The sequence below is a fragment of the Caloenas nicobarica genome, chromosome 2 (genome assembly GCF_036013445.1).
Source record: "Caloenas nicobarica isolate bCalNic1 chromosome 2, bCalNic1.hap1, whole genome shotgun sequence".
Lineage (NCBI taxonomy): Eukaryota > Metazoa > Chordata > Aves > Columbiformes > Columbidae > Caloenas > Caloenas nicobarica.
In genome coordinates this window covers 163939735-163952719 of record NC_088246.1, presented here as the reverse complement: position 1 = coordinate 163952719, position 12985 = coordinate 163939735, and the positions used below count along the sequence as shown (strand labels likewise).

The 12985-nt window shown below is 53.9% G+C and overlaps 2 protein-coding genes across 2 annotated transcripts in view; both read left to right on the top strand.

Annotated features, from left to right (window-relative positions):
* Positions 1-2893, top strand: part of ZC3H3 (zinc finger CCCH-type containing 3) — a 179786-nt gene extending 176893 nt beyond the window's left edge. The window contains exons 12-13 of the mRNA XM_065628505.1: positions 1311-1379; positions 1543-2893. Coding sequence (XP_065484577.1) covers positions 1311-1379; positions 1543-1574 — 101 coding nt within the window. The 3' untranslated portion in view covers positions 1575-2893. The remainder of the gene's footprint in view (positions 1-1310; positions 1380-1542) is intronic.
* Positions 2894-6510: 3617 nt separating this feature from the next.
* MAFA (MAF bZIP transcription factor A) lies at positions 6511-9074 on the top strand. Its single transcript, XM_065628903.1, has one exon. The coding sequence runs from the start codon at positions 7126-7128 to the stop codon at positions 7990-7992; it is 867 nt and encodes a 288-aa protein (XP_065484975.1). The 5' UTR covers positions 6511-7125; the 3' UTR covers positions 7993-9074.
* The last annotated feature ends 3911 nt before the right edge of the window (positions 9075-12985 follow it).

Sequence of the window (12985 nt, the reverse complement as noted above, 5' to 3'; positions counted from 1 at the left end):
CCCGTGGTCTCATCTCCACGTTGGGCGTCATCGTTTGGAATGTGTAATGTCCAAGTAGCCAACGTTGGGTTTTTGCAAGAACGTGAGCAAGTTGTGTGGTGGATTCTCTCCATCTTCTCCATGACCTTCTCCACCTCCTGACCTTCTCCACCTCCTGTAATCCCAAGCAAGAGAGGATTTATCCAACTAAACATCATCGCTCAGCAAGATGGAGGGCCTTTTTTTTCTGGGAAACCTTCTCCTTTTCGCATCCTCCTTCATCTTATTGTCTTCTCCTCACCCAAGTGGCCACCACGCTCCTGCCCACCCCTCAGGCTGGTAGGTAGAACCTCGGAACCACCTCTCCATGCTCTCCAGGGAGAGAAAACAGGAGAAACTCTGCAGAAGGACACGTCCAACGTTGTGGTTGAAATCAAGGAGGACTTCACACCGTCCACCCTGGTCCGTGGGATGTGCCTGGACTCATCCTGCAATGAGGTCACCTCCTAGAGGTGACACTTCGTGGTGTTTTGGCTTTATCCAACCATCTGGGACCCTCTTTGGGGGAGGCCCAGTGCTCCAACAAGCATAAATCATCACCCAGAGCATTTTGGGGGGGATGATGGAAAAGTTTGGTCCCCGAAATTAACCTCTTGTTTGCCGGTGCTCTGCTCTTCCCTGCTCCAACCCAGCCCAGGCACAGGTCTTGATGCTGCAATTTGAAGGTTTGGCTACTTTTTATTTTACTTTTTTGCGTGTAACTTGGGGATTTTGTGGCAAACTCACTGTTGTAGTAGGAAGGAACCTGTGAGCGTCCCGCGCTGCTTGCGGGGGCTGAGGATGCTCAGGGATTTGGGCAACAAGCCACCTCCATCTGGGCCGTGGTGACGTGGAAAGTCATCTCTGGGCTCGCAGGGAGACACATCCCCACCCCAAAGGGACCAAATCTGCACCAAAAGGCTGAGGAAAAGCCCATGGGACAAGATGACCAGGCTGAGCACCGCACTGGGGACACGTGTCCTCACCAATGGGCTGGCAGGGCGGTGGGGGAGCCCCAACCATCGCTACGGGCTCCAGGATGGGAGGCATAGGATGCAATTAGTTGGGTTTATGTATTTTTCTCCACTTGTTCACTAATTAATCCTTCTCGCTGGTGGCACCGTGCGCTCTGGGGCAGCTTTTACTCCCTTTTTTCCAGCTGTTAAATCACGAAGCACCGGGGCTGTGGGAGGAGCTCAGGATGCTCCTGCGCCCGCATCCCGCGGGATTTCCGCGGCGACCCGAGCCAACCACGGTGACTTTATCCTCTTCTTTTCCTTTCCGCTCCCCAGGCAGCACCAAACGGAAGAGAACTTTGGCGCTGGACCCCGAAAACACCCGTCTGGAGGAGGGCGGCAGAGGTGGGTGCTCTCAGGGTTGGGTGCTGCCAGGGTGAACAACCACCCGCATCCCCGGTCCTGGTCGCGGATGCGTTAACCCAACCGTGACCACGCAAGGAGAAGCCCAGGGGGTGTCCAGCTGTTTGTCACCCACCTCCCACCATCACCTTTTCCTTTCCTCCAGGCAAACAGCTGCAGATCAAGCCCCGTTTGTGAGCAAGACCCGACCCCGCGGCAGCCGATCAGCTCAGGAACCGCAGAGCCGGGCACGACCCGGCACCTACCTCAGGACGCAGCAGCTGGACGCGACACCTTCGTCTCATTTTGCTTTTCTGGGACACTTTTTTTTTGGCGAGGAGCCGCGTGGCAGCATGGGGAAACACCACCTGTTCCCACAGGGAAGCAGTTTTGTTTGAAATGTCTTAATTCGGCAATAAATTCTCTTTTCACCTGGTTTATTGAAGGCAAGCCCCTCGGATGCTCACAGGGTTGGGAAGATGCTCCGATCCCCACTGATCCTCCCGGAGATCGCAGCTCACCATGAGGTGACATGGGGACCTGAGGAGCTTTAACGCCATCAGGCGACGTGCCCGCATCCAGGTCAGCCACTGTTTTGGGGACAAGTGGTGACAAGTCACTGTCCTGGGATGTAACGGGGTGTAAAGCCCCCGCGCGGCTCAGCCCCCGTCTCCCCACGCCAGGACCCTCCCTACATCATCCATCCCACTTCATCCTCTTGGTTTTAGAAGGAGATTTCTCATGTGCCAAGAGCATCGCTAGTGGAAACGTGGAGCTCCCACCAAACGCTCCAGCAGCATGTCGGGGTCTCCCATGGCCGCTTGCACCCCGACCCCCACCTCTCCCCATCCCAGCGGGTTTTGGTCTCCCTTGGTCGTCCCAAAGCGGCTCTTTTTGTGGATTTTTTTTTTAGGTGTCACTCCAACTGCAAGCAGGATTGTGCCAAGCTGAGCACTGCTGACCGTGCAGCTCTCGGTGCGATGGGGTTTTGCATCCGCGGGTACGCTCTCCGGGGGGATTTTTGGGGTGGGGGATGCTGTTCTCCTACACAGACACAATTTTGAGGAACAGCTGTGGGATCTCCCCTTGCCAAGAGATGCTGAGAAGCAGGAATGGCCGGATTTGCTCCTCGATCGCAGCATCTTCAGGGAAAAGGCATCAGCGGGGACGTGGGTGCGTGATGGGGCTCCCTGGGGACCCAGGTGTCCTTGGCGGGGGGGTTGGTTATGGAGCCACCGCGATGCTCAGATAAACCAGTTTTATTCATTCCTGTCACTTCCCTGGGTTCCTGCTGCTGAACCAGCAACTGGGGGGGGATTTAGTGCCACTTGGAGACCAGTTTGGGGTGGTCGCATCCCCAGTGTCCCCCCAACCATAGCGGGTCCCCCCACCCTGGGCTGCACTCATACCCTTGTGTGTGTCCAACGAGCTGTTTTTTGATAAAAATGTCGTCGTCTCCGTTGATATTAAATGTCTTTTATTAACTGGTGTATTTTGATATGTAAATAAAGAGTTTCTTCCCCAGGTTGCAGGGTGGCTTTGCTTTTTTTTTTGCAACAAAATATCCCCTCGAGGAGCTGCTAATGCAGCAGAGGAGCCACTCTACCCCACAAATCTTTCAGGATTTTTAATTATTATGACTTTCCCACCCCTAAACCCGGAAAGGATGTTTATTCCTAGCAAAAACCCACTTAAATTCACTAAAAATCACCCCAGAGAAGATGACGCTGCAAGTCCCCAGGGATGGGATGACGGTGACCGGGACCTTCGGTGCTTCCCACACCCGCAGCTCCATAACGAGCAGGTTAACGGGGATTAATCCTCACACTGCACTAATTAACCAAAGCAATGAGTAACTTGCTGAGAGCCGCAGCTCTGCCGCCCCTTCCCGGGGCTCCCTTCCCGGAGAGGATTGTAATTTATTGCCGGCTGTCGTTAAATCACTGCTTGGGGGTGATTAATTTTCTGAGCAGGGATAAACGTGGCCCCTGGAGAGGTTTCGCCAAGTCCTGAGGGGTTCCTCACCCCCGGCAGCCGCGGCGCCTCGGTGATGGACTCCGATGGGAGGTTTCTCCATCCTCCCCATGAAGCTGGAGATGGTGGGTACATGGTTGGGCTGTCCCAGTGTCCCCAGGGCAAGGACGTTCCCTGGGTGGGGGAGCTCCTTGGCGTTAGGGTTGGTAACACGGGGCAGCCTTTTTGGAGGGCACCGTAAACATTTCTTGGAAAACCCTCCTGCGGCGGGTGCTGCTGGCACAAGCTCTTGGTCCCCTGCCGGGGCAGCAGGTGACAAGGTGGCATCACTTTTCTGCCTGTCATCAGGGTGACTGCCCAGTGCCCTCCTCTTCCTTGATGTCCATAGCAGGTCCCACCGCAGGCACCAACTTCTTTGTGTGATTTTTTTCCCCCTTTCGCAATAATTTCTGACGCTTCTCCACTCTGGATTCGCGCTGTGGATGCTGGTGGAGCATCACCAGCTCATGGGATGCAACATGGTAGATGTTCTTGGGGACATGGTCTAGTGCCAGGGTTGGGTTAACGGTTGGATTTGATGATCTTGAGCGTCTCTTCCAACTAAAATGATTCTATAAGATCAAGATCTTGATCTTATCTTGATCTTACCTTGATCTTGATCTTATCTTGATCTTATCTTGATCTTATCTTGATCTTACCTTGATCTTGATCTTATCTTGATCTTATCTTGATCTTACCTTGATATTGATCTTATCTTGATCTTACAGAATCATTTTAGTTGGAAGAGACGCTCAAGATCATCAAATCCAACCGTTAACCCAACCCTGGCACTAGACCATGTCCCTAAGAACCTTGAAGGTCTCTTCCAACCCAAATTACCATGGTATGATCTTGAGGGGCTCTTCCAACTAAAATGATTCTATGATTCTATAAGATCATCGAGTCCAGCCGTTAACCCAACACTGTCACTAAACAATGTCCCCCAGAACCTCATCACCACGGGGTGATGTCCCCACAAGGGCTCCCCAAACCAGCAGCACCCACCGTCAACCAACTGGGGAAACTGAGGCAGCACCCAGCCTTGCTTGAAGGGTTAAAGGGACAGACGAGCTGCCCCGCTCTAAAAGCGAACGGTGACGCCATCCCACTGCCATCCCGGCGGCCACCAACCTGGTTATGTCACTCGACCGCCTGTGAGTAAACTTAGATGACCGACCCCGGCGTTTGGCGTGGCGGAGAGGGCTGGGGACATGCCACAGGGCCCGGCCACGCTCCCCCGGCCGTGTCACTGTACCCGGCCACCCTGCTAAAAATACCCAAAGGGGGTGTCGTGGGCGAGCGACGGCCCTGTTGGAGCCCCGCCCGGTCCTAATCCCTTGGTGGCTCTTGTCCCATCGTGGGTGGCAGCTGCTGGTGGGGGTCAGGTGCCCCCAGGGTGTGAGGAGCTCCAGGGATGAATGTGGTGCCAGGGGTAGGGAGGTGGCATCGCATCCCAGACCCCCCGTCCCATAGCGGGACCCCAACCTCCCACCGCCCAGGGACAGCGATGCTGTGTTTGGAGGTCACAAAATTAAGCGAATAAGGGTTAAAAACACCTAATGAAAAGGAGGTTTCGTTGCAAAAATGGCCTTTTTGTCCCCTTCTCTGCCCCCGCTTCAAGTTGGGGAGCGTCCTGTTGTCCCCTGCACATGTCTGCGGTCACCAATATGGGGTATCTGTGTCCCAGGCTGTCCTATATGGGACAATCTCCAGTGTCACTGGGGTCCCAGGGGACACACATGGGGCTTTGCCTGCATCCGTGACCCTCCCTAGAGGGACAAGCTCCCCCCACAACTGCCCCAACTCAGTTTTACCTTGACAGGAGGAAGATGGGGACAAAAAGCCCCCGAAACCCTTCAGAGTCTGGATCCAGTAAAAGGAATTATGTCATGTTTTAATTGCTGGGGACGTGGTGGGATTAAGGATTTTCTTCCTCCTCCCCCAAAAAAACCTTTTTTGCATTAATTTGCCGCAAATAATCCCTGCTTTTGAACTGTCAGCACAGTGTCCCCCAAGTGGGGGTGGCCATCAGCTGGGCGAGGGGACTGTCACCCCCTGTGGGGACCAGGATGGGATGTAGTGGGACCTGGGTCACATCTTGGGGACAATGCTGGTCCCCCAGGGGTGTTGCTGGGTGGCGGGTGGGTATCGATGGCCTCTGTGGGGTGAAGCTGGTCGTCCCTTGGGGTTAGGTGGGACAACTCCGTGGTGACCGCCCCGTGCCTCAGTTTCCCCTCCAACACCTTGGTGTGGGGATCAGCTGTAGCCATGTGGGTGAAACTGGTCCAGTCTCAGCGGAGCCAGCTCCAGTGCATGCGGCTGCTCCCCAGCCACCAATGGCTTGTGGGAATATTAAAAAAAAGACCTAAAAAATCTGAAAAATATATATATACAGCTTTTTGCAAGGGTGGCAAGCCTTCCTCGTGCCCCGGGAATGATGCTGGGCTGGGGAAAACAGAGGTGAGGAAGGGGCTTCCTTGGTGCCTCAGTGAGACGGTGATGCAAAAACGATTTGCATCAACAGGGATCAATAATGCCTGCTTTGGATCTTTCTTGGTTTTGAGGGGAGGAAATTAGAATTTCTTTTACGTTTTTCCTCCACTCCTCGCTCAGCCCGGCTTGGGCCCAGGGTGGTCGGTAGGGGCTGCGGAGGTGAAGCCGCTGGGACCGGGGGATGCCCGGGGGATGCCCGGGGGATGCAGGGTGGTCCCCGGGACCCCGCTCCCCGCCCACCCCGGAGCGGCCGCTTTGCAGCTCCGACCTCTCTCCCCGCGGAGATTGACAGCTGCCCCGGGGCGTTGCCATGGGGATATGCAAATCGCTACGGGTGATCGCGGCGCTGATAGGCTTAAAGGGACTGGACACGCCTCCAGGAGGCGGGGCCAGGGCGAGTTTTTTCCCATATATAAGGGCTCGGGTTCCATTCAGCTTCTCGGTAGCGGCGGCGGCAGCGCCGGGAACGGGCAGGGAGCGGCTCCTGCCCCCGGGGCACCGTGTCCGAGGAGGAGGAGGAGGAGGAAGGGCAGGAGAAGGCTCGTAGCCCGGGGAGGTGGGGCCGGGGCAGGTGCCAGGGGAGGCAGGAAGGGGCGGGCAGGGCGCTGCCTGTTCCTCGCCATTGGGAACCAGCCGTAGGCAGCGGCAACAACCCGCCCCGCTGAGTCGTGCTGGAGAAGTGTCCGGTCCCGCATCCACGGGGCTCCGCTTCCCCCGGCGGCGGGGAGAGCAGCCGGAGCGCTGCGAGCGTCCCAGAGGAAGGATCCCGGAGTCCGGCTACAGCTCGGAGCCGAGCACCGGAGGAGGCTCTAGCACCGAAATCCGGTCGCAAACCCTTGCGGAGCCCCGGATTGAAGCCCCGACGGAGGCGTCTGCCTGCAGCCCGGAGCAGAGTCCCGCAGGAGGGGCCGGGAGCCCGGCTGAGCCCCGCACTGAAGCCCCGTCGGAGGATCCCGGTGCCCGGCTGAAGCCCGTTCGGAGGGTCCCGGAGCCGGACTGAACCCGGCAGCAAAGCCCGGTCGGAGGGTCCCGGAGCCGGACTGAACCTGGTAGCAAAGCCCGGTCGGAGGGTCCCGGAGCCGGACTGAACCCGGCAGCAAAGCCCGGTCGGGGCAGCCGGTTGCATTGCAGTCAGAGGCCCCGTATCCCGCTCGGAGGAGCCCCCCGGAGCCCTCGGGACCCCCAAGCCTCGGTGAGCGGCATTACCCGGGGGAATCACCCCCCGGTTCCTCCATGGACTGAGATGGCTTCGGAGCTGGCCATGAGCGCGGAGCTGCCCACCAGCCCCCTCGCCATCGAATACGTGAACGATTTCGACTTGATGAAGTTCGAAGTGAAGAAAGAACCGGCGGAGGCGGAGCGGCTGTGCCACCGGCTGCCGGCCGGTTCCCTCTCCTCCACCCCGCTCAGCACGCCCTGCTCCTCCGTGCCTTCCTCGCCCAGTTTCTGCGCTCCGAGCCCCGGTGGGCAACCGGCTCCTGGTCCCCCAACAACCACAGCGTCCTCCCTGGGCTCCAAACCTCAGCTGGAGGAGCTGTACTGGATGTCGGGTTACCAGCATCACCTCAATCCCGAAGCTCTCAACCTGACACCGGAGGACGCGGTGGAAGCGTTGATCGGTGCCCCTCACCATCATCATCATCACCATCAAGCTTACGAGTCTTTCCGACCTCAGCCTTTCGGCGGTGAGGAGTTACCGCCGGCCGCCCATCATCACCCCGGCCATCACCACCATCATCATCACCACCTGCGCTTGGAGGACCGCTTCTCCGACGACCAGTTGGTGAGTATGTCGGTACGGGAGCTGAACCGGCAGCTGCGAGGGTTCAGCAAGGAGGAGGTGATTCGCCTCAAGCAGAAGAGGAGGACCTTGAAGAACCGAGGCTACGCTCAGTCCTGCCGCTACAAGCGGGTCCAGCAGCGGCACATCTTGGAGAACGAGAAATGTCAACTTCAGAGCCAAGTGGAGCAACTCAAGCAGGAGGTGACCCGTTTGGCCAAGGAAAGGGATCTGTACAAAGAAAAATATGAGAAATTAGCCGGCCGGGGTTTCCCGAGGGAACCCTCCCCATCCGCTGCCCCTAAACCCGCCGCCGACTTCTTCATGTGAGCCCCGGGCTGGGGAGGGTGAGGGGCGGAGGGGTCCCCCCCTTTTTTCCCCTCACCCTATGTGGGGAAAGCAAACCCTCTGCTTGTATAAAAATATATTATTATTATTTTTTTGTTTGGTTTTTTTCCTCCCCTGACATTTTTGGGGAGGGCGGACCTGGAGCCAGCCTGCATGCGGGACGTGTACGGCGCTTCCCACCCCCCCAAACCCCGGGAGCATCAGCGCCATCCAGGTGGCTTCTTCCTCCCCACCTCCTCCTATTCTTCCTCCCCCCTTATCCTGCGTGGTTTACCCCCAATTCGATTTTTATTTGATTTTTCGGGGGGTCCCCGGCAGCGCTGCGCTTTGTCCGGCCCCGCACCCCCCTCCCGGCCGGCAAATCTGAGCCACATTTAACTTATTCACCCTTGTAAATATGTAGAAATTAGTTAGTTTTCTGCCTTTTTTTTTTTTCCCCCCCTTGAGCCTATATTTTGCTTGGTGATTTACGAAAAAAAAATCCTTTAGAAAAGAAAAAAAAAATACACGAGTCTTAAAAGTTTGTATGTAATAGCATGCAAATAATATCCGAGTTAATTTAACGATGTTGGGAAGAAGCCGAATGCACTATATACAGGAACCAATTGGGTTAAATAATACTGTTTTATAGAGATTTAAAATTATCTATGCTCTTAAAAATAGTGGCGGGGGGGAGAGGTAACAATTCTAGGGTGACCTGAGAGGCAATATAGTAATATATGGACTGCAAATGGTTGGCTGCTATCTCACTATGCACCAGATTTATTTATTAACCCTCGGGAAACGGAATATTATTTTAACCTCGATGTTGAAAGAAGGAAAGAAAATGCACATTCTCGCGAAGAAAAAAGAAAATAATTTGTGCAATTGTGCTTGGAGCGAAAGCGCGGAGGAGCGGGGTTCTTTTTTTTTAAACGAGTTGCTTATTTAAAAAAGAAAAACGATAAAAAAAAAATCTTGGGGGGACAAAAAAGGATCTTGCGGACAAAGCGAGCTTGGGAGCCTGGTGCATTTTAGGTACTGATCGTGCGAAGCGTTTTTAACGACCTGTTGTTTCGATTTGTGACGGTTTTAACGATGTTGCATCAAGATAAAAAAACCTTATATTCAACTAGAGCCTGGGTCGGGTTTTTCTCTCTGAACCGGGGGGATCCCACAGCATCACGTTTTCGTTTGGGGGTTTGTTGCTGCTTCCCTTGGAGTCCTGGTACGGATGCAAAACCCTCCCCGAGCTCCGTCGGGGGCTCGTAGGGATAAATCCAGCGTCGCCCATCGCTCCATCACTTGCAAACCAGGGACCACCATGAGCTCTACCCCACTGAGCTCTAGCTTTTCACTTTTTCTACCTTTTATTTCCTTTTTTAATTTCTTTTTTTTTATAAGCTGGGTATTGTGTGTTTGTGTGGGTTTTTTTCTTTTCCCTTTTACATTTTTAAAAATTTTTCTTTTTCCTCCCCAAGACACTCAGAGACCTTCATCCCCACAGCCGCTGAAAAGTCACTTTTCCCCCCAGCCCGGATCCAATTTGCCCCCAGCTCCTCTGACATTGCCCCAATGAGCCGCCGACTTTTTTTTTTTTTTTTACCAATTAAAAAAAATTAAAATGACTTTCCTTTCTCCTTTTTGACTTCTCACTTTCCAGTTTTTACTTAAAGGAGGGTGGGGAAAAAAAAATAAACCTCAAACCAAACGCATGCCTCCTTTAAAGGAAAACTTTAAGGTTGGTATTTTTACACTTTTTGGGACTGTTTGCAGGGATTTATGTCCCCGGCCGCTCTTTGTGCCACTGGGACGGCTGCCCCGCTCGCAGACTTCCTTGGCCGCACTGAGCTTGTTGGGGTAATTTGAGCCCTTGGTTCTGTATGTTCCTAATTATTCTATATTTATATATATTTTAAATAATTCTTTTCCTCCTGTATTTTTGCACAGACACGACCGGGAGCTGCCCCGGCACGTTGACTGCGGCGTGTTTCCTCCATAAATTAGGCTGATGTAACCCCACCCCAGGCCCTGGGATTTTTGGGGATGTCTGTGTCCCCAGAAACTCTTGCTCTGCTTCCTCTGCACCCCCAGACCTCATCCTTCCTTTTTTTTTTTTTTGTTTTTTTTTCAGCTGCTTTGGGCTTGTTGGTGTTTTATTTTGTGTCCAGAGGGTTTTTTGAATTCTATCCGGCTTGGTTTTTGAGATGGGAGCTGGGATGCAGGGAGAGACCTTTGTCCCATGATGGATGCACCAGAGCTGGGTACAAATTGGGATTTGGGGAGGGGGTTACCCCTTATTCCTATTTTTTAGAGCCAGGGAAGCTTTGTAAACCCTCCTCTAAATAAAACAACCTGTCCTGCTGCCTGCGCAGTGTCTTGCAGGACATTGCCTCCTCTCCCTGTTTTGTTCTGGGTTTTTTTTTGGGGGGCGAATCACAGCTCCTCAGTGTGTTACTCCCCAACTTTTTGCCCCAACATCCCTGTCCGCGGGTCATTTTAATTTTTTTGGGGGGGGGCGGGGAGAGGATGAAAGCGCTTTCAGCTCCTCACCCCATGACAGAATAGAGCTTGGGGAGGAAAAAAAAGTGTTTGGGGCCAGTGCCTTCTCCAAACCATTCTGGAGACCTTGTTTGCCCTCCATATATTTACTCTGCTCTGGATCTCGCTCTGGTCCACGCTCCCCTTGGGCATGTCCTGTGTGTCCCCACGGGCTGATGTCACCTTTGCCGACCATGGTGGGGCTGACTGGAGCAGCAGAGCTGACTTTGGGGCTGTGCAGGATTTTGGGGGGGTCTGGCATGATGCTCCACAGCATCTTTCCCCACCACATCAGCCGAGCAAAGAGAGCAATTTGGGGCTGAGAATGCCTGATTTTTTTTTTTTTTTTTTTAATTTTTTATTTTTCCCCTCCCTTGCCTTGGTACCCAGCACTACTTGGCCCTTCCACCCAGTTCTCCTTTGATTTTTATGTATTTTTTTTTTTTTTTTTTTCCCCCCCCCACGCTACAGCAAGGTGGGGAAGACACAACCCTGGTCTCCCCACATTGTTACTGCAGGAACAGATTATTTTGGCGATCGTGGTGTTACCCTTTCCTCTTCATCCTCCGTCTTCTGAGGGCAACTTTGAGCAGGGATGTGACCCTCAACTCCTTGCACCACTATAACTTTTAAAAATTATTTGTATTTATTTTGTTCTGTGCTGATTTATTTTTTTCCAGCACCTCCTGGAAATCCCCCGAGCAGGGGAATGGAGCAGGGCATGAAGTGTTATCACCACCGGTTAATGGTGAATCCTCCACGGAAAGATTTGAGGAGTCCAGGGCACTTGCACCCTTCTACTTTACTCACCCCTTGCCCCCTCACAGTGTTGGGGTGCAGTTGGGGACCCCCAAGTCACCCCCATCACCTCAACTTGCCCTTGGGGTGGCTGTCCCGGATCCATCCCTCCTCCCCTTTGGTGAATAAATAATAAAAACTAAACCGGTTTATGCCCCAAATGGGGCTGGTTTATGACTTGTCTCCTTGTTCGGGCCAGGGGGGTTGAGCCCCCCTTTCACTAGGGTCTTTTTTTGGGGAGGAGGGGGGGTGCTGGGTGGTCCTCGCTTGGTTTTGCAGCATCTTTTTGGGGGGGCTGCATCGCAGTGACCTTCGCCACAGGACCAGGAGTTTTGCAGCATCGCAGGGCTGCCCGTGCATGGTCGGAGTGTGTCAGTACATGTTTTTTGGGATGGGGGGGTGTTGCGGGACTGGGTGGCATGTCAGCGCATGTCGCCCATGCCGCAGGGCTGCGGATGTTTATAGGGTGCCGCATCTCCCTCAGAGGAGGATGCATGAATTTTTGGCTTGCTCTGGCCGTTTTTTAAAGTGTTTTCCTTATTTTTTCCCCTGGTCTTTTGGTGGGGGCTGGACTTTTTTGGGGTCTACATGGGTTCGCAGGACCTCAGAGCATCAGTCGCAGCCCCTGCACTCATCCTGGGCATCTCCTGCATCCCATCGCCAGCCTGGCCATGCAGGTTTAGGGAGTCAAAGCAGCAGCCCCAGGGTCTCACCCCAACCCCACGGGGTGGTTGGTTTTTGGGGTGGGGATATGGGGACAAGCCCTGGGGGTGTTGACATGTTGTCCCTTCCCTACCATCCTCCTGCAGAGCTTTTTAAACCCATTTCTTTTCAAGCTTTACTTGCACCTCGGCATGCGCTTGAAGACACCACTGGCCTGGGAAACACCCGAAACTCCTCCAGCTGACCCTGCTGATGGGTTTTACACCCTTTTTCCATAGGAAAAAAAAAAAGGTGATTTTTGGGCGATGCTGGATCCCAAACACAGCAGCACCCTCAGGTACTTCTCCCAAGCACCCAAACCTGGTTCCAACCCCTGGTAAAGCCACCCACCCCCTGGTGCCACGTTTTCCATCTTGTTCCCAAGTAGCAATTAGCTGGATTGTTGCAGATAATGGGGGTTTCTGCAACCACAAGAGGCTGATCAATGCGGCATTGCACAAATAACCCCCCTCACACCTTCCTCCTCAATTATTGATGCTGATATCCAGCAGATTTGCCACCGAACTGCTGCAGCGTGTTCAACACAAAGTCCCAACATCTCGGTAACATGATCACTCCAGCCCTGAGATATTAAATCAAGCTTGGGAAGTGGGGGGTGGGCTGCTGGGCGTGCACAAATTTGGGGGGTGCATGCAGTGGAAAAGTGCAAATTAATTAAATTCCCAGGAAAATAAATCCCTAACAAAGCGAAACTCCTGGCGGTTTGCAGCGCTGTTTCTGAGAGGCCACTCTCAGGGCTGACCCGCTGTGAGCTGCGCCTGGGCACCATTTGGAGCTGATATTTTTTGGCTCAGGCTAATCTTTATATTCTGGCTCGGCTGAAATTTGCCTTTCGCGCACTCCCTGCCTCCTGTGCTCTGGGGCTGGCTGCCTCCTCATCACTCGTGTGTCCATGGGAGCCAAATGCTGCCCTGCTCACCATATATATATGCAT